The sequence below is a fragment of the Anser cygnoides genome, chromosome 3, assembly GCF_040182565.1.
Source record: "Anser cygnoides isolate HZ-2024a breed goose chromosome 3, Taihu_goose_T2T_genome, whole genome shotgun sequence".
Lineage (NCBI taxonomy): Eukaryota > Metazoa > Chordata > Aves > Anseriformes > Anatidae > Anser > Anser cygnoides.
Window position 1 is genome coordinate 38652178 of NC_089875.1, and position 25141 is coordinate 38677318.

The 25141-nt window shown below is 36.2% G+C and overlaps 1 protein-coding gene and 1 long non-coding RNA gene across 2 annotated transcripts in view; one reads left to right on the forward strand and one right to left on the reverse strand.

Annotated features, from left to right (window-relative positions):
- The window catches only part of ADSS2 (adenylosuccinate synthase 2), a 36630-nt gene extending 11726 nt beyond the window's left edge, over positions 1–24904 (forward strand). The window contains exons 2-13 of the mRNA XM_048079955.2: positions 2660–2762; positions 5163–5231; positions 5978–6028; positions 8267–8333; positions 11033–11140; positions 11369–11450; positions 12629–12755; positions 15578–15732; positions 16581–16705; positions 17718–17815; positions 22601–22750; positions 23472–24904. Of these exons, the coding sequence (XP_047935912.2) occupies positions 2660–2762; positions 5163–5231; positions 5978–6028; positions 8267–8333; positions 11033–11140; positions 11369–11450; positions 12629–12755; positions 15578–15732; positions 16581–16705; positions 17718–17815; positions 22601–22750; positions 23472–23524 (1188 nt within the window). The 3' untranslated portion in view covers positions 23525–24904. The remainder of the gene's footprint in view (positions 1–2659; positions 2763–5162; positions 5232–5977; positions 6029–8266; positions 8334–11032; positions 11141–11368; positions 11451–12628; positions 12756–15577; positions 15733–16580; positions 16706–17717; positions 17816–22600; positions 22751–23471) is intronic.
- Positions 18925–21507, reverse strand: LOC136790385 (uncharacterized). Its single transcript, XR_010830252.1, has 3 exons — positions 20988–21507; positions 19860–19963; positions 18925–19658 (listed from the first exon to the last, which is right to left on the reverse strand). It is a non-coding gene; the product is annotated as an uncharacterized lncRNA (long non-coding RNA).
- Positions 24905–25141: the final 237 nt, after the last annotated feature.

A 25141-nucleotide genomic window follows, 5' to 3' on the forward strand; every position in this document is an offset into this window, starting at 1 on the left:
ATGCTGCTTTTGTAGTGTTCTCCTAATACACAGTTTGAAATGAAAAATATTTAAAGCAATGAAAGAATTTGATGGAATGATGCCCAAAGCAGGATGTGGACTGACCAGACAGTCCTACCTATCAATTGTTCTACCAGGCAACTGATAACAATAGCTCTTCCGGGATCAAATCTCTTAATATTGCAAGCATTATCATAATGCAAACAACCGTATTCTGAGATTGAAATTTGAGTATAAGCTGAAAACAAGCATTAGGAAACCTTGAGTATGGCCTAAGAGTGTAGTCAAGTGGTGATTCATCACATGCAGTGCTGAGGTTTTTTGCTTTAGTTTCTAGCAAAATCCCTTAAAGCATAGCTACTAATAGCAAAGATGGTGAAGTTCATATAACTTGGGTAACCAGCTTGCTTCTAGATGAAGTATGAGCTGTGCTGTACATGTAGTTCAGGGTTTAAAGGGTAAAATGCCATTTTAATTCTGTCAGCCACTATGTCAGGGTATTTTTAAAAGAGCACAGAAACAACACACCTCTGTGTACCTTGACGTCATTCAGCAGTGCTAGGGAAAAGTCTGGACACCACCAAAACCCAGCAGCTATGTTCTGATGATTTACTCGCTCTGCGTCTCCCTGCTGAACACCCTACTCGAGCAGGCTGGCCGCCGGACTTTCTGTTAGCACGTCTGAATGGCAGTAGCGTGGCAAACTTAGAAGAGACTAAGAATTTATCAGTAATCATGACCTACAATGGTCATTTTTTTCTTTTTCATGTTGCTAGAAAACTATTATTTAAAAGTAACTTGAGAAGCAAAACATTAAATGTCACCTACTGTTGGGATAACTTGCAGTACCCCAGGAGAATCAGCATTGCATTTAGAAAACAGTTACAAATGATCTATTTGCTATGTCAATCAAAGGTGCAGTGGTAGAGGTGGTGGACTGATAAAGCTTTCTTAACAGTTATTGTTGAGCCGAGAGGATGGGAGGAAGAAGGAGGTTATTCCTGAACTTTCATTATTTTCTTAAAAGAATAACCTTGGATGGCTTGCTTTGTTTATGCAATTGATATGTTTCATATGTTGTGAATGCAAAATTTGTCTTTCTCTGCTGAAGTCGGATCAAGTGCAGGGAAAGCCATCCGTGTCCAGAAATCTTTACCACTTCAAGGTACTGCTTACTAAATGGGAAAACTCTGTAACATGTCACAAATTCATTTCAACTTTGGGTGAAAGTTTGTAAGGCTTCCTTCTCTTTCCAAAGGAGATGGGACTGGTATAAGTCCTCAAATAATGCTGAAATTATGAGAAGTTTCGTTGCTGACCTCACTGAGATAACATTTACTTGTAGAATATATGTTTATATACTTGCAGGGAGGTTTGAGAGCTAAGAATATTTGTTATTTGTAATGTCAGATGTACAGCTTTATCTATTGTTTTCATGTTTTTAAATGTTGCAGAAGTAGTGAATAGCTTTTTGGTCCGTTGCTTAGAGAAGATCTTCTTTTATAAACTACTGTGAAATATTTCAGGTTTAATTCCATGGTTTAATATTTCATATTTCTTTCTTCTTTTCATATAATGCCTTTCTTCAGTTTGTCTTGTACTGAAAAAGGCTTGGAATATTATGTCTTTCCATTGTCTTCCCTTGAACAAAGCACTTTGTGTGTAAGATGTCTCTAAATATTCCTGTGGTTACAGCAAACAGGACTGTTTTGTGTGTAACCGTGTCTTGCACAAACAATTTGGTCACAAGAGAGTGTAAGCTTATTTTCAAAAGTACAGCGAATGAGAACAGGGGATATTTGGTAACTATTTTGTAATCTTTTTTTAGTTTCATAAGCCTATCCTGACCCTCTTTGAGACTTGGACACAGGCTCCTTTTGTATTTTGGATGTTATTTCGCAGTTTAATAAATCTGTTAATACTCTCATGCTTCATGGTAATGAAAAAAGGTAGGAGCACTGAGGGCTGCTTGGTATAAGTGGTCTCCTGTAAATCGGGAAAACCACGATCATCTTAGTTACCTCTAGATTCATGCCTTAACAGCAGACTTCAGATACAAATACCTTGTGCTAGCTGAGGAGGTATAGAGCAAACCAGTCAACTTTGAATGTTTTTCTATGAGAAACAATCAGCAAAAGACAGAACCACAAATTCGGAACAAGAAGCATGCACGTTGCCAACCCGCAGCACGCATCCTCCCTAATAACTCCATGGCTTCACATACCCAGTTTAACTGTTTTTGGTTTTATTTTGCTAGGGTTGCAATTTGACTTCTAATACTTATTTTTCCTAAATGTAATAGGAAGCAAGTAAAACTGTTGAATGCTTTTAGAAATGTTTCCACATTCTAGAATGTTTATGGGTCTGTCCAATAACTTCTAGAAGCATCGTACTCCAAAGCATTCGTACCTTTGAACCACGATACCATCCAAAAATCTATATGACATTTAATATTCATGTGGAAATGGTCAAGTTTGACAAACCAAGTTCAGCAGATTTCCTGGGTGAGGAAGATCTCATGTAGATCTTTTGTCAGCAGCAAAAATGAAAGCTGCGGAGTTGGAGGTGGAATGAGTTTATTCCCTATCTGTACTGTGTCTTCATTTGTCTTCCGTATCAAGATCTATTAATACTTCCTTTTTTTTTTTTTTTTCTTCAGGGAGGCAATAATGCAGGGCATACAGTTGTTGTGGATTCTGTGGAGTATGACTTCCATCTTCTGCCAAGTGGGATCATCAATCCAAAAGTCACGGCATTCATTGGTAAGTGGGACATCTCTGAAACAAAAATGGACAATAATGTAGTAACAAACTTTGGACATATTAAAATAACAAAGTATACCCGAGGGCATACAGGATTAGGACACTTTTTCCTCATTCCCAGAGGCTTGAGCTTTGCTTGTAATTCTACTACCTTATTAATATTGACTTAACTCAATCATGAAGTTTAGATTATGGGTGTTTTATTGTCTTAGGTCATTTTTGTTCTTATCTGCCCTATCAATGCAAATGGCTATCTGCCCAGTGTATCTTCATTGTCCCTTCCCCTTCCATCTGATTTTTTTTCTACCACGTATTTCTTTTATTCTCACAATTCCTCCTCTGTTTCAGTCTTCAGCCCTCCTAAATGACTACCAGTACTTACAGCAACATAAATCTTTCCTCCCTTTTCCACTGGAATGTAAAAGGAATGCTGAATCCAAGAAGATTTATGCACTATATAGATCTTGCAAAAGGTCTTTTCAAGAGACTACATTAGGTTTGGGGTTGTGGCAGTACTAAGTGATATCAGGATCTATGATCTATTTGCCTTCCAAAAGGAGGTTTAGATTGTACTATCTGTTGCTCCATACCAACATACTTTCCCTCCTTCTGCTCTTGAAATCTAGTCCTACTTTTCCTCAAATTACTTGTATAACCAAAGTACTTAATATTGTATAGCCCTTAAAGTTTCCTTCTAAAGATGCAGGTGAATATATAACAGTCCTACACAGCATTATAACTATGTATGTTTGTGTGCTCTTTCACAAATCAGGTTAGTTTCTAGGTTACTTAAAGGCTATATGACCTATCAACATTTCCAGCCTGTTTTTGTGATAATTTTTGGGTAAGTGCTCATTGACATTTTGCTAAAGAGCACAGCAACTGAAGAGCATCTGTCAGTAGTTTGTTGATTCATAAACGATACCCGCTGAATTATTAGGACCAGTTTGTAGTGACTGTGTGCTTTCAGTTAGCATTAACACCATTCTTGATGGGAATTTGTCATTGATTGTGCCTCCTTTCAGCTGTTACGCTGTGACTTGGCAGTGGGGTGGTTTTGGATTAACTGGCCCTTCCTAGTACTTTCTATGGAAACTGGGCCAACAGGCATGGAAATAGATCCCCGCTGACAGAGGGGAGGTTGGGTTGTTAACGACTCCTGGTTTGGGGGGCTGTGGCAGATGATACTACCAATACTCTATTTTGGTGTCTTACTGTATTATGTTTCTTTTAAAAGTTATTGCTGGAAAGCAGTGGAAAAAGGGATGTCCATTTGCCATGTCCTGTGTGCTGGACTCAGGGTCAGGTAGAAAAGACTAAATCCTGTAAAAGTGCAGTGGGCAGGGGAGAGCTTTTTACAAATCTTTTTGTATCTGTCTCCCACCTCTTGGCCCGTCTATTCTGAAGTTTGCTGTTCTAGCTTCTTTGAAGTCAGACTTGTATTTAAAAACTCTTCTGGTGGTTCAAGTGTATTTAGTAGAAGGAAAAAATCTGATTTAGGATTCCACAGAAAAGGTTTATAATTAAAAGAGAAAGTGGGAAAAGGGCAGAAAGGTTAGAGTGTTATAATAGATTATTACGATCAATTACGATTATATGCTGAAATGTATAACAAAAAAGTCTTAAATAGTTTGTATTTTGGTGTTTAGAATGCTTTCATCTGTGAAATCAGGTGATTTGTATATAATTTCAAATGGTAGGTCCCTTCATTCTTTAGTAGGTATTGTTATACTGGCTGCTTCAAATCTACTAAGTTTGGCATGACCTTAAGATGGTTCAATATCGTTTGTAGAAGTGCTTCTTCTTAAAGCACTCGCTGATACTGGTTAATTGTATGAGCTAACAGTCCTTCTGAGCAATGTGACATTGTGGTAAATCTCTGCTGTCTTTAGGACAGTGAGCTGGCTTTTGATGGAGCCTTTTCCGTATTAATTCTGCTAGTCTGTTAACAAACCGAACTCTGTGTATGGAATACACAATGTCTATTTACAGATGAAAAGTGCCTGAGGGAACGCTAACGTTTATAACGATGCTAGAAATGTGCTAAGCTTTTAAAAACAATTGGGTGATTAAAACGAAGTGCAAAGAAGGAAGTTAATTTTAGAAATGAGGAAGAGGAAGTGGCATTCTGAACTGTCCCACAATGCTGTTACTGTTTGTCATGATCTAAACAGAAAGTTTATAAAGCTTCTTAAAAAGGTTCAATGCATGTAGTTAAAGATGCATATTTTAAGTCAGTCTTTTAAAGATACGTTACAACTTTCATTCTTAGGAATTTACTGAAAGGTTAAAAACTTAAATACATTGCATGCAAAACATGAAGTGTCGTTGAATTTGTTGAAATACTATTTTTCCATGTTCAGTGTAATCCATTAAACTTTGTCTAATGATTTTCTTCAGGAAATGGTGTTGTAATTCATTTGCCAGGGCTCTTTGAAGAAGCTGAAAAAAATTTAAAGAAAGGAAAAGGTGAGAAAACTTGAAGTTTTACTACTCTTAAAGTAGTTTGTGGGCACTTCATTAAAAGATTTAGATAGAGGATGCCTCTGCAGAGGTTACATTTGATAATTTTTTCCAGAACTCCATTTACCTGCTAGTTCCTGACAGAGTCTTATCAAAAAACCCAGAGCCTTGATGGGAAGTATAGATGGGCAAAAAGAATCTCTGTACAGTTTCAGAACAGAACATGTTCTAAATATGAATTATCTGCAGACATATTTTGTTGCTTAATAAGTAAAACAACTTTTTAAAGTGTGTTAGTAGTTTGTAGACACATTACTTCTTGCAATCTTAGCATATGTTTTGACAGCACATGTTAATGCAAATATATGCAATATAAATCCTTTCTTGATTCTGAACTTGCTTTTCGGCTTCTTGTTGTCATGTCAATGGCCATGCTTGATAGCAGTCCACTGGAAGTAAGGTAAATCAACTAAATTATTCATAAGTAAAAAGCTACTAATTGGTTGCTGAAATTGAAGAACTAGTAGAATCACCAGGAGTTCTTTATCATAATAAGCCTGACTTTCTCAGCTTTATAGGCTGATGTTAAGTTTTCATAATTCCAATCCACTCTTTTTCTCCAGAATGTGGTTGCTTATCCTTTAAATAGATCAACTAAAGACTAAACATGAAAAGTATTTTTCCTTTACACATCAGAAGAAAAAAAAAACTATATAAAACATAATTTGAATTATTTTCCTTTGTCTTTTAAGGGCTAGAAGGCTGGGAAAAAAGACTAATAATTTCTGACAGGGCTCATATCGGTAAGTTCCCAGATCTTTATTATTATTATTATTATTTTTTAACTTTGTGTTCTCTGAACTTTCCATGGCAGTAAGAGTGACTGTTTTAGCCTTCCTGACCATTCATTGGTATGTAAATTTCTTTGGGCTAAGCCTCTGTATGCTAGGCATTGTATCTACTTTGGCTTATTGAAGATCCTAGAAAAACTTGTCCATCACTCAGGACCCTCCTAGGTTTATTTTTCAGTGAGTCCTTAATCCCACTCTGTAAGCATACTCTACTCAGGAAAGCAGGTTCGCTTTCCAAGCTGAAAGTTAGATGTGAAAAGCAGTCAAAAAGCAGTTCAGAAGTTAATTCAGTGAAGGATTCATTTCCCTTTTTGGTGTAAAAGCAGTTATGCTTTTCTTTCCTGAAATAGAGCAATTTTTCTGGTGGGAAACCATGTGAGTGGGTGTGACTTCCAAATTAATGAGCTCCCTACCAACTAAAATGCCATGTACTTCATAAAAGACACTGTATGGGAAGAGCTCTGTAGGAATCAAGAGAATGGCTTTCCTTCTCTCAGAGGGAGTTCATCAATCAAGGTTTGGTTCTAGCTTATGTTCCAGGAAACGCTTCAGTTCAAGAGCCTGGAGTAAAATGTTGAGAGTCCAAACCACAAAAACAGAACTTCAGTGCTAAAGGCTATATCTCTCCTAGGCCATCTTTATTACTTAATTTCCTCCTTTAAATTAGATATGTGGCATAATAGTTACGTAACTGCATGTATTAGGAAATGGAATTATTGCTGCAGTGGTAGTCATCTTCTGAAGATGCAAACTTTTCAGGTCTTTATCAGATAAAAGCTTATGACATGGGTGGAAAAAATGTATTTCCTTTATTTTTTGTTGTTGTTTGTGTGTTAACCAGTCTGGAAATCAGGAGTAGATTAGTCAGTAAACGTGTTATTTCAGAATAAATATGCTTTTACTTTGATGTAATTACTTTGCATTTGGAATAGTTGAGTAACTGTTCCTAAGTTACTAAAATTCTTTTGAGAGTAGAATCACTGTAGGTGAATTCTTTGGAAGTTGTTTAGAGAGGCTGTTCTGCAATTATTATGTTGCAATGGCAATACTGTGAAATTTTCATGGATAAACAGGTCCTGATTAAAAAAAAAAGGACCAGTTACCGACTGCCACCTGTAATTGTTCAATCTGTCAGCATAAGTGGACTTTCAGAATGCTTCTGTTCAGAAAGTTTTGAGGGCGGTCTGGAGATTTGTTGCCATTACAAATGCCTTCTCTGAAATGGGTGTTGGCAGTCTGCGAGCTATTAGTCTGTAACAAATGATCAACTAACAATAGGTTCAAGCTGCTGGGGATGATCTAGTCCTTGAATTATAGGAATGTGTGGAAGTAAGTACAAAAATAACTTGGTAAGGAAGATGAGGAAAATCACTCATACTAGAGAAACCAGCACACTTATTAAATCAGTAAGTTTCTTACAAGTTTGCAATCTTATCCTTGTAAAGAGTAGCTTAATTACTTCACTTTGAGGACATAGTGCTGAAGAAAAATGAGCCAATATCTGTTGAACTGCAAAGTGTTGCTTCTCTGTTCATATTTGCCATGAATCTGTCATGTTTATTTTTTGCCTTTATGGTAGACAAGAATCGATGGAAGGAATATTTTTCGTAATCCTTGTTTGTCATTAATAGTATGTAATGCTTAAGAAAAAAATCAGGGCTTGTAAAAATGACTTCTGTTGTCTTCAGGTAACAATTGCATTGTTTACATGGGTAACGTTTTTGGGATTTTCTTTTATTTCCAAATTCATTTCCATTGATGCTGTCTTGCTAAAATTAAAATGGTCTAAGAAATCTTCAGAATGAATGAGAATGTTTACTTAAAGTCTCCACCTTAAATTTCAACACTATGACTTCTTACCGTAACCTGTTTTCCAGGATTTCTTTCAACTACATGTTTTCTTTGTTTCTTGTCCATACGTTCTTTTGGGCCACTAGAAGACTGTAATGTCTTAGCTTTTCTATGGAAGGTGTGTACACAACTGCTGAACTTGGGAGGGGTGGGGGGCTATCATGGAAAAGAAGAGAAAAAGCTCTTGTCATTTTATTTCCCTCTCTTTTGTGTGTGCATGTTTTTTTTCCAGGTTGATAAACAGGACTAAAATTGGTTTGAAGAAATCATTACTGATACGGCCATTTGTTTCATGCAAAATGTCAGCTTATGTAAAATATTATTTTATTTTTTTTTTAGTATTTGATTTCCACCAAGCTGCTGATGGCATCCAAGAACAACAAAGGCAAGAACAAGCAGGGAAGAAGTAAGTAGTTTTAATGGATGGCTTAGTACAAGCATGAGTTGCTGCATTGGATTTCCGTTATTGATTGTCATTGAATTTAAAATGTATTGATTATCCCTGTAAGTCTAATGTGGAGTGTTCTGGGATCAGTTACACTTTTGTACTCCAGTGGCTAGCAAAACATTGTATAATGAAAGGGTTTTATCTTGATATGTTGCCGTATGGAAAAGTTCCTGGTTCTTAATTTGCCTTACAAAAATGGTTCCTTTGTCTTCATGTTTTAATTGTTTACTGAAATAATGTTTGTATCATGGATGAAAAGTAATTCAGTCTTCCTTACTGAGAAGTCTAAAAGGTCTTCATCCATGACAATAGCCTTTAAGAGTGTCTCTTCTGGGCATATCTTCATGCAGGTTGCTATTGCATGTTAACTTGTCAATTATTCTTGCGTTTGGTCATTTTCACACTTGACTGTGCTGTACCAGCTGTCTTGGTACCTGTTCTCTTAGGAATTAAAAAGTAAACAGGTAGAATATGTGTGTGTATTTCTAATGAGCTACTACTTTTTTTATTAGCTACTTTGAGGAATGCTTGGAGAGTGCAAGCTAAAATAGCTCTGTGGGATTGAAAAATGCTATCAGTCACTGAGCTACTTTTGAGATGAAACTACTGTTTCATTAGTCAATGTTAAAGATTGTAAGGGAAAGCCCAATTAAAACATTCCTGCCTTCATCTGATCTAAAGAACCCTGCTCCACCAGAAAGTTACATTCAAAGCTGAGAAATTTAAGACCCTCTTAAAAGTGCTGTATATATTCTTTCTGTAGGGATTATTATGATCCTGACGTTCTGCAATGATCATACAGTTCTCAAACTTGTTAAAACTGCCTGTGGATTAAAAGCATTAATCTATTTACTTCCTCCTAAATTCTAAGGCTATCTAAGTCACTGTAGTGGGGGAAGTACTATTGAGGATTGGCAAAGCATGAGATGTCAGAAACTGATTATCGAAAGACTCCTGGTAGCGTGAGGGGAAAAAAAAAACACTTGAAATAGCTTGCCAATATGTCTAACTGTAGATTTGACTCTGTATCGCATTTTGTATTAAACTTGTTTTGAATCTAACACTTAAAAGCTGATCATCATAAATAGTAAGTTAATTTTTAATTGAATACTTTCATCTGTTCAAATGTAGCGCAAAACCAATCGTAAGTGAGGGTTCTATAGCCTCCCTTGCAGAAAGGTTATAGAAAAAGGTAATCTAATACAGAAGTATGTTATGCTTATGCAATTGTTCTAACAACTATAAATACAATCTTTTTACAACTTAATTCTTTTATGAATTGGCATGTCCTAATAAATGGAAGCTAACGCCTCTTAAAAAAATTACCTGGGAAGAGTATGAATAGGGGTAGAGGCTAGAGTCAATTATTTAAGCCACAGCCTCCTGGTTTGGTTACATGATATTGTATTACAGGAGGTTGGTTACCATGCTTTCGTTTCAGACTGGAGACAAACATACCACACCCTGAGATCAGTCTAATTGGAACGTTTGTTTAACCTTTTCCAAGATTATTGTTTTGAATCTACTCCAAACTTGTAATGGTCTGGATAAAACAAGTACTGATCATGAACTGTATTTCAGTTCACTTGCATATCAATTGATACATTCTAATATGAAGTTTAGATATGACCTTGGGATTAACCTGTATCTTCTACTTGAAATGGAGTCCCTCTTGAATTGGGTTATGGTATGATACCTTCGAGACAATTTGAAGGTACCAAACTTAAATTTGACATTTTTGCTCTACCAGTATCAGCTGAAAAGATCCATTTAATATTCAACAGTAAAAACTAAAGTATATTATAAAAAAAAAAAAAAAAGTATTGGCTCTAGTCTTTTTAATGGTACGTGGCAAAGGAGTTACTTTGCAGTCTTTCAGATTATTATTTGATTGATATGAAACTGTTGCTCACATTAAGCAAGCCAGCTTTATTATATATGGCGTCATTCTTCTGAGCAAGTTCAGATCTACCTTTACTTGTCCGACTTTAAAGTCAATGCAAGCAAACTGTGTCTTATGATGTCGCTGACTTAAGCTAAAAAGGATTGCTTCAGGTTTTAAGCTATAGGTTCTTCAGGAAGTATTGTTAGGTAAGAGTGAGAGCAATAATCTAGGTTTTCAGAATCAGCTACAGGGAAAATCTGTTCTTCAACCATTTTGTATGTACAGTGTTTGGGCATCAGTGTTACTTAGATACTTGCCAGTATTTGTTTTTCTGGCTCCATTGGAGGCTTTTACTATTAAATGAAATATTTCTCACAAATCTGAAATCCATGCTGGTTGTATTTTTTTCGTCTCCATGAAATATGTTTTTAGGAAGGTATATGGTTAGTTTCTTCAGTTCATAGTATTGAAGGATATTGTTTTAGCATTTAGTTCCTTAAGTAGAAAAGTTGGGATTTGTGTTCAAATAAGATTCAGTGAAGTATAAAAAGTTACTGGTCTAAAAACAGAAGTATGTAGAAGATGAATATATTCATGTCTATAAACAGTGATGTTCTGAAACTAAGTTATGTACTAAGTATCTTGTATTTGAATGTTTAAAAGAAGGTTTGCAATAACAGCATTTCACTTTATGGTAAGAATATATTAGCTTTAAAGAGAAAAACACCTTAGTTGTATATCAAGAATAACTCCTGCTATTATCTTTTTAAAGCTTGGGAACTACCAAAAAAGGAATTGGTCCAGTATATTCTTCAAAAGCTGCACGAAGTGGACTCAGGATGTGTGATCTTGTTTCTGATTTTGATGAGTTTTCTGAGAGGTAATTTTTGTCCTTTAATGCAAGTTTTGAGCATAGTTTTCAATATCTGTGTGTGTCCCTGGGGAAACAGTTACAGCTGGTTGCTGTTAAATTTTTTTGATTTCTCAGTCTGCTTAAAATTATTTAATTGCAAATAATTGTAAATACATTATCAGTAGATTGTAAGGTTGGTGGAGGAGAGAGAAAGAAAACAAATAAAACAAACCTTAATGAATTTTTGTCTTCCAGGTTTAAAGTGTTAGCCAATCAGTACAAAGCGATATATCCTACCTTAGAGATAGATATTGAAGGGGAATTGAAAAAGCTCAAGGTAAGCCTGCTTCTGTTTGTTAAATGATGTAATCACTGTGTAGGGTTACTGATATGTAAATCTCAAGGTGGTTGACTCTCATACTTCTGTGAGGAGTGGGAACTTAATATATAACATGGGAAATGGATATGTATCAATTTAAAAAGTCTGCTAGCATCCTTAAAACACCTTAGCCTCTTTATGCAGCATTTAAAAACTTGGTTTTAAGAGAACTACTGTAGACTTTAAGAACTTACATAAGGAGAATTATTTCTGACTTATACTAGCTAGAAAAAAACACAACAAAAACATCAAGATTGTAGTTGGGGAAGGCATGTCTTCGTTGTAATGCAGAATATGATTTCCTCGTGTTAGAACCTTAAGAACTGAAGTAAATTACTATTCTGAGCAATAAAGCCTTAAGGAAAAAACATTTTTTTGCATGTAGTTGGACTGTAAGTTGATAGCAGCAGAAGTAATGAAGCCTGATTGCCAGCAAACTGTTCTTGTGGTTAAATATGAAATTTAATTTGATCTCTCACCCCCCAGCAACTGGGTTACACTTGTGAGGATTCTCTCTAGTGTTGATTCCCTTATGCCTAGCAGTACAATTTCACAGTGCAGCTGTATTCTTATATATCTTACTCTTATTCAGCCTTTATTTTTTCTTTTTTGTTTTATAGAAGTTTAGTTGTCTGAGACTTCTTTTTTTACCCCTTTGAAAACCTTGATCAAATTTGACAAATGGGTTAAAAAAAAAAAGTGGAGTATATGTGGAACAGAGGAGGGTGTGCACAGTTATATATTTTTAATTCTTTCAGAAAATCAGGCCAAAGAAATCATACTTCTCATATCTTTAGTTGCTGCTTTACTCAGTTTGCCAATTCTAGAATGGAGTATGTGGGAGTTCTTAGAACTTCTGCTTGGTTCACCTTAAATGATACCTGTTACACATGCTGAATTGCAGTATTTCTATCAATATGTAGACCTAAAAATTAGTTTCTGTTGCATATGTACTATGTAAATCTGAGTATGATGTTCTTCCTTCCCTTGTTCACGTATTATGGCATATTTATTTAGCATTTCTTTACATTTGCTTTTACTTTTCAAAAGGATTAATAGTGTGAATATGAGCACTTGCGCTCTGGCTAGCTTTACTATAATGAAATTGTGCTATAAGCTACTCTTTTATTATTTAGGCCTACATGGAAAAAATAAAACCAATGGTAAGAGATGGTGTCTATTTCATGTATGAAGCTTTACATGGACCACCAAAGAAGATCTTAGTAGAAGGTGCAAATGCAGCACTGCTGGACATAGATTTTGGTAGGTTTAAACTTAATGAGACACAGGTTGGTATATATTTATATTGTGAAAGAATTCAATATAAGCTCTTCTGTGCATAGCTGTTCTTACGGAAGAATTGTTTTCTATTCTGGAAGAACAGTACCATCTTTAATTAGCAAATAATTAGAGGAAAAAGCAATGTTTTTAACTACATACTTTCAAAAAGCTTAAGATTCTCCCAAGATCAAGCTTTTGAATGACAGTAAGGATTAGGTGATTAAATTTCTTAAATAGAGTGGAACTATTACTTCAGTGTATACAAATTTCACGTGGAGTAGCTCACAGTTGTATACATCTTGGGAAAACACTTGAGAAGGAGGGTGGAAAGCTTTTTAATACTCCATAGGAGAGAGGCTAAGTATATGCACAAAATACTTACTGACTTTTGAAGAGTCATACTGCATTTTTCAACTCTGTTTAACAATGCTTCACTGATTTACAACACAAAGAACAAACCAGGAATCTGGATTGTTGCTGGGGTAAGACTGAAAAGGTTATCCCAAACAATTTGAAATTATAAGTGGTAATTAGCACTGTAATTTTGCTAATAGAACGAGAAGCTTCTTGATAGAAACACCTTTTGTATTGTGAGATTACTGTATTTGTTACCATATTGTAAGGACAGACATTATTCTACCTTTATGTAGGCATAAACAACCTATATTATAGGCTCCTGCATTTTGTCACATTTTTGTTCAGTCTCACTAGCATGCAACTGCATCATTTTTCTTCTTACAAAGATGCTTATGCCTGAGATAAAAGCCTGTAAGCAGTAATGTCAAAGGAGTATAAAATTGGCATGGGCTCTGTGTTCAACTGATTGGAGTTCTGATACTGGGCACTTTCAAACAAAACAAGTTTGAAAAATCTTTTTTATACTTTAAGAGGAAGATTTATCTAAGAATAGCCCTTACAAATGTAAGCACAAAGTTTTCCCATGATAATCTGAATACTGGAAGAAAGTTCCGTTTTTAGAAAGTCAGAAGAAAGAAGCCTTCAAATAGGCTTTTACAGGAAAGTGTTTGTTGCAAAACAGGTATTTGCAATAAACTCTAGGGTTTTTTTTTTTTTTAAGAAGAATTTTGGTTTTCATATAAGCACAGGAAATGCAGATCATGTCTGAAAATCATCAGGTATGTCTGTAATATTGACAGATCTCTGTGTTGCTTAGATTTTTTTCCTGCCCATGCTGTGAGGAACGGATTGATAGAAAAATCTGTTCTCTTTTAGGTAGATACTGTAAGCTGGTTGGACACTTAGGTTGACAACAGGCAAGTCCTGTTCAAAAGATTTGACAATACCAAATTTGATTCAGTGTTCTGAAAGAGGCTATTTTCTGTGCCTTGTTGCAGATACATATAACTTCTGTTCTGATGCAGAAGTAAATTTTGTTAGTGTGTGTGTCTGTGGGCACTGAAGATGGTTAAGTCTTGCATTCCGTGCTGCTTCTCTAGAGTGTGTAATGAGGCTTGTACACATCTCCCTGACTGTGCATCTGGTTTTCTGTCTTTTTAAATAGTGAATGAGGGTAAACCACTGTCAGTTCACCTTGCGGGGAGCTGAAAATAAGTAAGAGCTATCTCATTGACTGCATTTGTGACATCCCCTAGCTATACTACCTGCTACTGAAGAGAAACTCAGCTGTGCTGTCACAAAGATGATAAGGACTTAGTGCTTGCAAACGGCACTTACATATGTAACATGTTACACAGGTAAACCTGTGTCTTTCTCTAGAGATTTGAGTTAAGCAAAAAAGCCATAGATAACTTTGCCAAGTCTGCAAAATCTCACTGAACAGTCTTTAATTGCTTCCATTTTCTGTCCTGCTGTATTTTTGTCTTGGCTGTCACTTTCTTACCCATCTCTTGACTCCTACACCAAAAAAGAAAAATATGAAGCACAAGGTGGAAAACTCTCACTTGTAGTTACTGTGTGGCTGAAACATTTGTTCGATTCAAATCAACTAAAGATTAATATACTGTTTCATCTTCCATTGTTTAACAAAAAAAAAAAGGTGCAAAACTGTTAAAGATTTTATAGGAAGTTCAGCTATCTTTGATGTCCAGGCTGCTCTTTAAGTGAGGGCTGAATATTTAACCAGAGACAAACTCTCATAATTGGTGAACTAGGTTATATTGTAGGATTTGTGGTGTGTGTGTGGTTTTTTTTTTTTGTTTGTGTCTTTTGTTAATTTTTTTTGAACTTCAGTTGTGGCAATCAATTTTTTCAATTAATTTGGTAAGCAAAATTCTACATTTTCCGAAATTATTTTCTAAACGTCTACATTGACATTTCTTTGTGATTTCTTATTGTTATATTATATCGACCAGTTTGTAGAACTCATTATTTTTCCTCCAAAAATAGAAAATGCTAAATCCATATTTTCTAATTTCCCAATATAATTTTCTTAAGGGTCTCACTCCAAATTTTTATATTGTTCTGTCAGTGAATGTATTTTGTATAATATGAGGTATGGTTTCCTGGTGTCTCATTCAAATTCTTGACTGGTATGGTCATTTGGAATTGTTACGTCGTCAAGTTTTGCAGGTGAAGTGGTAAGATTTCTATTGATTTAGTAAAGAAGGATCAGACATTGTACGTAAGATCTAGGAGCTTATTAAATCCGTTACCTCAAAATACAATTATTGTGTAGTTGGTTTTGGTTTTTAGTGTTATAATATCTAGGTAAGTGCAATTTAGTAGTGATCCTTACCAGGTTAGATTTTTTTTTTAGTAGTTTTTAAAGCTGTTTTTAAAAAGTGATTTTAACACATCCCCTTCCCCCCATTTTTTCTTCATAGGCACGTATCCTTTCGTGACTTCATCAAACTGCACAGTTGGTGGTGTTTGCACAGGTCTGGGCATGCCACCACAGAACGTCGGGGAAGTGTACGGAGTTGTGAAAGCATATACAACTAGAGTTGGAATTGGTGCCTTTCCTACAGAACAAAATAATGTGAGCATTATCTGCCCTAGGTGTGACCTGTAACTGGGTGAAATAACTTGGTGTGTTTGTCTTACGTTAAATTAAGTACGGCTGGTTAAATGCGAGTAGAAGACAATGTGTTGTGATATCTCATTCTTCCGATCATATTATTTGTTTATTCCTGCTCATTGTCATCGTGGCTAAGATTCCTACACGTCTCCACCAGCAAGTAAAGTAATTTCCATGTTATTTGTGGTATAAGAGTAGCCTTAATTGCAAAAAAAACGTATCATAGCTTTGTTCAGTTTCTGGACATAGCAGAAAGTGTTCAGGCAATGAGCTGTGTTTTTTGAGAATATTATCAAAGAAGGAGTCCAGTCTCCGAAGTTTCTTCACTGTGAGGGTGGTGAGGCCCTGGCACAGGCTGCCCAGAGAAGCTGTGGGTGCCCCATCCCTGGAGGTGTTCAAGGCCAGGCTGGATGGGGCTTTGGGCAGCCTGGTCTGGTGGGAGAAGTCCTGGCCCATAGCAGGGGGTTGGAATTGGATGAGCTTCCAACCCAAACCATACAACGATTCTGTCATTTTAAACTGAGTTTACAGGACTGCCAAATCTGATTATCAGCTTCTCAGATCTCCCTGTGGAATAGAAGGCTAAAGCAGGAACAAATTTTGAGAGACTTGCTCAGGTAGCATTCTCTTGAACTGGAAATAGAATTTTGTTTTTCTGTTTTCATCTCTATAGACAATGTTGTGAAAAATAGGGGGAAGAAGTTTTAAAGTAATTAACAGTATTGTAAAATGGTGTTAAAATACATGATGCAGATGTGTACTTAATGCAAATGAAAAAAGGCTCACATGATAGTACTATTCTTTGCTAGGAAATTGGAGAATTGCTGCAAATGCGAGGTAAAGAGTATGGTGTTACCACTGGTAGAAAGAGAAGATGTGGCTGGCTGGACCTTGTGCTACTCCGATATGCCTACATGATTAATGGATTTACTGCGTAAGTTATTTTCTCAGCTTTGCTGGCAACTTGACATAGAATCATGATACGCTACAGATTAAATTACATATGTAGTAGTAAGCAACATTCAGACTGTTAGTACTGATTTATTGTTTTGATATTTTCATAAATTAACTATCCCTTATTTTTCTCAGTAGTAAATGTTTTTGTATCATATGTTTTCATATCAATTTTTTTCTATTATATTGTAGAAGTGCTTACATCTCATAGAATTTGATTCTTCAAGCTGTGCTATTCTCTTTGCCATCCTACCAAACCAAATCAAATGCACCACAAGGGCCTTAAAATATATTATAGTTTGTGGGGTTCTTAGTTAATTTTCAAAGAAAGACAGATGGAACCTATTGGTATCTTTAGCAGTGTGTGTAAGTGTAGAAAACATGTATACAACTCGGGATTTTCATTAAAATGAAAAATGGGTATGTGAAACAAAATTGGTATAAAATTCTGGTAGATCAACTTGTATAAACACATGCTTTACTTAAATTGTCCTGCTTTTCTTGTCCCTTGTGCTTTGCATTTAAAATAGTATGCTTTGGTTATGAAACTGGATATTTACAGAGACAGTACTTCCTTATTTCGTTGTCTTCACTATAAGGACAGAAACATTTGGCAGAGGACAAGAACAGACAGCAACAGGCATCATGCTATGTAACCACGTCAAATGAATGGGCATAAAGTATCTTGGCAGCACTCTGTCCAGTTAAAATTCTACCACTTAAAACTATAGACCAATTATTTTAATTGAAGAATACTTGTCGTTTGAATTTTGCCCTTTTTTAGTATTAGATCTAAGTACACAACAAACAGGCTGTTTTTTTTTTTTGTCACAAAATACATGGAACAGTGTCATAGAGGCTATTTCTCTAAGGAAAGATGATTAATTGTAGTATATGCAAAGTGCAGGAATCACTTTTTTCCTGTATCTTTAAAATATGATCAAAGTTGAGTTGTTAAAAACATGTTTAAACGGAGTAATGTTTCTTTACAGATTGGCTCTTACCAAATTGGATATCTTGGATGTATTTCCAGAAATCAAAGTTGGTGTTGCATACAAACTAGATGGTGAAATCATACCTCATTTTCCTGGTAAGACTACTTGTTTAACAATTTTAAATTTTGGTGAAGTGTAATCTGATACCTAAATCCATTTGAATTTTTCTTGTAAAATGTATGACAGGAATTTGTCACTTCAGCACCAAGCCATTAATGTCTTTTGAGATGCACTCTGTGCCACACCTGTACCTGTACCCCAGTGTCATTTGTTTACTAGAAAGGTGCAAAATGCTATCTAAAGCTTGACTCCTTAAATGTAAATGTTATCTGCTTTATCCCTTTATTTTAATACAGCATGCATTACCTTCAAGCTAAATCCGAAGCTCTCGTTTTGTACTCTATAGCCAGTGTCTTATTCTCAGTACTGTGTTCATCACATTTTCTTGCGGGACACGTCTTCATTTAGGTGTGCAGTGAACCAGATGAGGAAACTAATGCGCTTGAAAAGCCAGACTTCTCTGTGTTTGTGTTATTTTTCTAACAATTCAGTTCCCTTTAACGGATCACAGAGCAGCCAAATGCCAGACACACCTGCACCATGGAAAAGAGGGGGGACAAGGTGCAGGGAGGAAATGAGCAGTTGACATAGGAGAAAGCAAGACAGTATCTTCTAATGCAGGACCAACCTACATCAGCTTAGCGTGATGGAAACTATAGCTCCTCTCTAAGGAGGACAGTGGTCAAAATGTATCTGGCAGTTGAAGTATTCAAAGTACTGTTTTCACGGGTAACACGTCTTTTTCAGTTTGTTGTAGAGATACTCCGGGGAGAAAAAAAAAAAAAAACCATCGAGTACTAAGGATTGGGCTTTTTGATTTTCTGATGTGCACATAGACATGTTTTCATTCCACTTACTACCTCAGGGTTTGAGGCTGGTCACAAGTTATGATGTTTTATATGATAGCATCAGCAGAGAATTTTTTGTGGGTGATATCAAATGTAGTAATCAAATACAGCTCACATCAGGGTTTATTGAGTATTCAGATGTAATTATGTACAAAGGTATAAGTGTGATCTGTCAGTAGTCATTGAAATTAGCAGGTCTGTTGGGAGAAATTTGTAACTCTCTTTTTCCACGTGCTTGGGGGAATTCTCGGATTGATTAACCCTCCAGTATCTTCAAGCTAAAGCGTCAGCTACAGTGTGAATGCATGTTGAGTAACGTGGCATGCACTGTTATTCAGGAAGTTTAGTGCTCATTTGCACTAAACCAAGGAGTGCTTTTCTACTTTTAAAACTCAAGTATTGCTTGTTTGATATCCTTTTCAAAATACTAAGGACATCTGTGTACTTTAGATACCCTTTGAACATAATGAACAATGCACGTTTGAACTGAGGACTACTCAGCAAGTACTTTGTAGCCCTGTCATCTAACCTGAGGGTTGTTTGCACTGTCTTGTGCTCAAGCCAGGGAGACATCCTCTGGTAGTCCATCATTAAAGATGATGTAAATAGGTGTCCGTGTTTCCCAGTGCTAAAACTTAACTGAGTGATTTATTTTTTTTCCCCACTCATTGCATCCCAAATGGGACCAGAATCTTGTTAAGGCTCCTGAGGACAGACTTTGCTCCCTTAATGTGCCCAGGTAAAAGGAAGCTGACCTTTGGTCATTGCAGCACAACATGGCTCAGCTGCCTAATAATATTTTTATTTATTAACTGTTAAGAATCCTGGTAGAAATGTAGTAGAAGCTGTTGTCTTTGCTGTTGATACATTGTCTTCCATAAGTGGCAGGAAGGAGTTTGAGCTGATCTATTAAACTGGAAGATGCTACCTCTCACAGTGCCTCAGTGTGTTCCACATCTCTTTGCTGTGCTTCTCAACATTTGGCTGTGTTTTCAGCACATATACTGCAGGCTACTTGTTATCCCTGCCCCTGTCATAAAAAAGCAAAAGGAAACTTCCTTTACCCTTTGTTTTACAGGCTCTTAGAGAGGGGTTTATTTCTTAACTTGCCACTTTAACTATTTGAATTTAAATTAAAAAAATTCTAGACTGGGAACCTTTTCACTAGCAGGCTGTTTCTCTCCCTGTTCCTTCCCTACCTCCCACTTTCTTGGAGATGTTATTGACTTACCCTTCTTCTGAAATGACTGTCCGTAAATTAGAAGCACGCAGAGTACGCAGCATCTCAGGAAAATCATGCCATATTTCATATATTGTTTCTTTTTCTTGCTGCATCTGAGAATCATAGGAATCTTGCTCAGTTTTTCAGCTTAGTTTTCTGTGGACACTTCATAATCTGGTAAGAAAGAGCTAAACATGCTTTGTAAATTTACAGCTCACCTCAGGTGGTAACACTGAGGCTTTAGTCTTTTGCTGTGGAGCTGGCCACTTCATTCTCATGTGCTTATGGAAGAAAGATGGAAAGATACAACCTCTTGCTCAGGAGACTGAAACCACAGGTTCTTAGAAGGTTGCAAGAGTATTTCTGAGAAACTTTACTTCATGCCTGCCTTTTTTTTTTTCCTTGTGCTCTTTTCCTGGGCATTTAGTGTTGATTACAGAGCCAGGACACTGTAGTAGACGGATCTTTGGTCTGACCCGTGTAACTGTTTGTTCGGTTTCTGGGAGTCTTGTAAGCTGAGATCACTTACTTTGATGCCGAGATCCCAAATTCCAGCTATTCTTTTTGAGTTGGAAGTAATATCACACCCCTCTTTCTCTAAATTCTAGTACCAGACTACCAGATGTCATTATATCTGCTCTCTCCATTATCCAATTCAGCTCTTAATAAGCGATGTTTCAGAGAGCCTGAAAGATGAATCCCCTCAGGGAAGAGCTCAGAGAAATCTAGATGGTTACTGTATCTGTTCCTACAGGGAGCTCACTTTATGGCTTATCTTTACCACATATCTTCTGTTAACACACCTGCTGGAGCAAGATGAGAGAATCGTGTGAAACATCAGGAAATTTCACATCTTTTTCTACCTTTTTTTCGGGGAAGCAAGGAATTGAACAAAGAGTAATGGAAGTCTGTAGGCAAGATTAGACTATTCAGTTCTAAGTGCTTTCAGCTTTCTCCCAGTTATCATCATTAGAGGGGCTTCAGAGTAAAACCAAGATGTCTGTAGACTTTCAAGGTTAGGTGTTTGGTCACTGTGTGTTCCTTAGAGGAAGACTGACATCTTATTCTGGATCATCTGCAATGTCTGGAAATTAGTTTGTGGTTTTGCACTCTGAATATAGGTATTTTATAATTTACCTGAGCAGCAGACAGCAGCTCAGTTGTTACTACTGGTGACATAAAAGAAAGTGCTTGTTCTTGGCTTCTGCAACCCAACATTCTTAATATTCCTGCCTGCTTGTCAGGGCTGACCTTATTACAGCAAGTATTGATTCAGAACCATTTGCCTTAACCTGTAAACACCTTGGTCCAAAAATTGTGCACTTCTTCACTGTTGTTGGCTCCAAAGTCAGTAGAACATAGCCCTCTTTCACCCGTACTCAAAATGTCTAGCTCATAAAGGCTGTGTTTATGACATCCCTACTGTTGAGCTCTTACCTGCACCAGGACAAATAGTTCAATGTGCTGAGCCTGAGCTTGTTGGCTAAACACACACTCGGGAGGATTAGCTATGATCTCTATTTGCACCTTTATTGTGCCTTTTGTACCTCAGACACCTTCCCAGATGAACTGGATGTCTTCTGTCTTTGCAGCAGTGACTTGATTGGGTATCTGAGACATGGAGCCTATGTAACATTAATTACAATGCCTTTGGTAAAACACCGTTGTCTTCAGGAAGGCGAGAATGCCCAGTAGCCTCCATTTTTTGTTGAAATATTTTTACTGTCTTTGGGTTTAAGGTTTTTGTTTTGCTGCCCAATGTCATTCCAAGATTAATGTTCAGAAAATTAATGGAATGATTCGATTCCAGAGCAATGTATTCTTCCAGTGCTTGAGATCATCACAGGATTCAGAATTGATGGACATCATTATAGCAGGTTATTAAATAAAGGGCAAAATAGAATAGTCATTGCTTCTATTCTGAGAAGTAACTGGAACAGCTACTGTTCGTACATCACGTGTGACTCCACCTTCAGGTCACAGAGCTGACCTGATAGACAAAATCTGACCCCTGTGCTGTTGACTGTCATGGTAGACACTAAAAACTGTCTTTAATATAGGATGATACTCATTCTATGTCTGATCAAGGTAAATGCTTCAGGCTCTGCCGTAGGAAGAGGGCTGGTAATGTTGTATACCGTGTTGGCAAACTGCCTTCCTTGCAGTATTCTATAGCTGAGGCCCTTAAGAGCTTAGCTGGCTGCAGACAAACAAAAGTCTGTTGCAGAGTTTTGGGGCAAAGGCTCTGTGGGCATGACAATTTTATTATGTATAAACAGTACATGCTATGTACTCTTGACGTGCTATGACTCCGTTTAATAAAAAGAACACTCCAATGCAATTGTAAAATATATTTTACCTGTCTAGTACTTACCAGCTGGTACATAATTTTCATTTTACATCATCCAAATTCCTTCACAAAGGGAGGGTTGGATCGTGGTATTTGTATAGCAAAAAGAATCAATATTTTAAAGAATTAAACTTCCTGAAAAGTACTCACAGTCACACAGATATATTTTGCTTAAACCACAAACTGTACAAGAATTCCTAAAGTCTAAGTCCTGATAGTTGCTTGGGTTTATTTTCTCCACTTATATTAAGAAAAAGGTACAAGTTAGCACCTTTGGTGCTGGTATTGTCTTCTGAGAAAATCTGTTTGTATAAGAAAAAAACAAAAAGCTTATAGCTGTGTTTAGTGGTAGAAAATATATAAACTTTGTGGATGTATCTTGTTTCTGTTTGATTTTCAGCCAACCAGGAAGTCTTAAATAAAGTAGAGGTTCGGTATGAGACACTCCCAGGATGGGATACAGACATATCAAATGCAAGGACATTCGATGAGCTGCCTGTAAATGCACAGAACTATGTTCGCTTTATAGAAATGGAATTGGGTGTTCCTGGTAAGTAAAGATTTTTTTCAGCTCCATAAAACTTCTCTCTCATGCACTCTGTCTTAATGAACATGCAAAATATCGAAAATCGGTTTGTATCTACAGTTATTCTGATGCACCTGGTGATACTTTTAATTACTGTTTTACTTCTTTTTATTTATCTGTTTGGCTGTTGTTTTAATATGCATCCTTTCTTTGGCTTACACTGTAGCTCTTTTTCAACTGAGACTTTTAGAGATTGCTTAAGAAACTGTTTTTTGGATTGGGTATAGTAGGGGTTTAGTTCTGCTGCCATTATAAAGTCAGTGAGACCACTGGTATGCTAATGTGATGTTAAATATAGAAAAAGGTCCTAAGATAACAATTGCTCATTGCTCTTAAGTTTCCTAATAAACCTGGTCTTGTGATTCCATCCAAAGCCGGGAGACGGAGGTGAGGCAGACCTTCACTTCTTTGTCAGTTTCTGTGTCTTTTTTCCTATGATCTGGAAGACACTTTTTTTTTATAATGTGAGCCCGAGACGGTTCTAAGTTACCTGTGAATTCCTACTTTAAGAAGAGTAGACAAAATTATCGTTTCTTACCCTACTAATAGTATAATATTTTTCTTCATAGACTATAGTACTTATTTTCTTAAGTATTTAAGGTCTTAAGTTTGTATCTTACCTTAAGATAAAGTCTGATCTTGCTTTGTATTACTTATAATAAGAGTTTGTTTTTCTCTTCTGCAGTTAAATGGATTGGAGTAGGGAAATCCAGGGAATCAATGATCCAGCTGTTTTAAAGATTTCAGATGCATGGAAGAAAGCACACTCCTCAAAAGACTGCTCATTCTTAAATGCATTGGTAGCCCGCAAAGCAAAGATGTTGGAAAGATAGATTTTTTTTTTGCATGGAAAGAAATGCTAGAGTTGATACCCCTAAATCAATTGCTACTCCTGAAAGAGACTTTAACATGAAACCGTGTCTGTTCTTATTCAGCTGCAAATTCAAGGACATTTGTTGTCATTTGTTGTTCAAGGTGCCATCAGATTTTTTTTCTATACCTAATATTTACTTCATAATGTAATTCCTGTTTGAAAATCTAAGGTATCATTACTTTCATGACTGTTTGTCTTTTGTTATCCTCTCTCTGCTTTTGGCGGTGTTACTTCCCTGAAATTCTAGACAGTAAAAATAATGCAGTTTTGCACAGATAGTTTTACATCCTCATTATTTGTATTCCTAAAGCTGTTGTATTCTTTATGGCTGCTCTTGTGAGTGATTAAAGAGAGGGATTCTGATTTTGTAATGCTATAAATGCTGTCTAAATTATTGCGTGATCTGTTTTTTTAAAAAAAGGTGTGATGCCAAGTTGTTAAGAATGTCCAGCTTTTTTAGCTGTATAGCACAGGAAACTTACTCTTTGTAACTCACAGAGGACACTCAAATGTTTACTGGAAAGTGTGCCCAGAAAGTTAGAAAATTGATATTGTAAAAAGTTCATTTGCGATTATTAAAGAACAGTTTTGATTTTGAGTTAAATGTTTTATAACGTTACTTTTTTTATTTTTTAATTTTAAAATCACTGCACTTCTTTACTTCCAAAGTGCATGTTTTAGGAAACTGTATACTTATAGTTAGGCTGTTGTAGTTTCAGCAAACTGAGCTTTTATTTGGTGAGAAGTCTAACATTTTGATGCCCTTTTAAATTCCTTTTTACATAACTAATAGAAGATCTTTCTCTGGAGAGCTAACAAAGCACAAACAATTTTGTAATTATAAATTGAAGATGCTTTAGAAATAACATGAAGAATATTCCGTGTATTTGCCTTAGATGTAGGAAAAATAAGTATTCACCTTATGACATTGACATATTTTGGTTCATTAGTGTTGTAAAACAATCCAGAATGATTTTCATTTATAACCATTACGATTTAATACAAAGAATCTGATTTTTTTGGCAATAACCCATAATTACATATTCCTACTCCTGATTTTTTGACAATGACTTTGTTTCTATACATTTTATTGTGGTATTCGTGTGCTTCCTTTTCACTCCAAATAAAATTTACTTTTCCTAAAACCAAGTTTGTGTCAGGGTGAGGCAGGGCAGCTCAGTAGATTTCAGCTGTGCAGGTGAATGTAAGAAACTTTTAATGAAAATAAAAGCTATCGGACCTTCCATGTTATGTCTTAGATTACCATGTTGTCTGCAGTTGGGTAGACTTGTTGGATTATTGCTGCTTCTGCAGTGTTCAGCGCAATGCTTATATTCCCAGTTGGCATCAAATAGGATTGTCCATCACAAGCTGAGGAATAGGAGAGTTGGGCAAAATTACTGACATGTAGGGAGCATTTTCCTGTTAAATTGTTTGCACGTGACAGAGCAGTTAACAGTGTGTGTATTTTACTGGCCTGA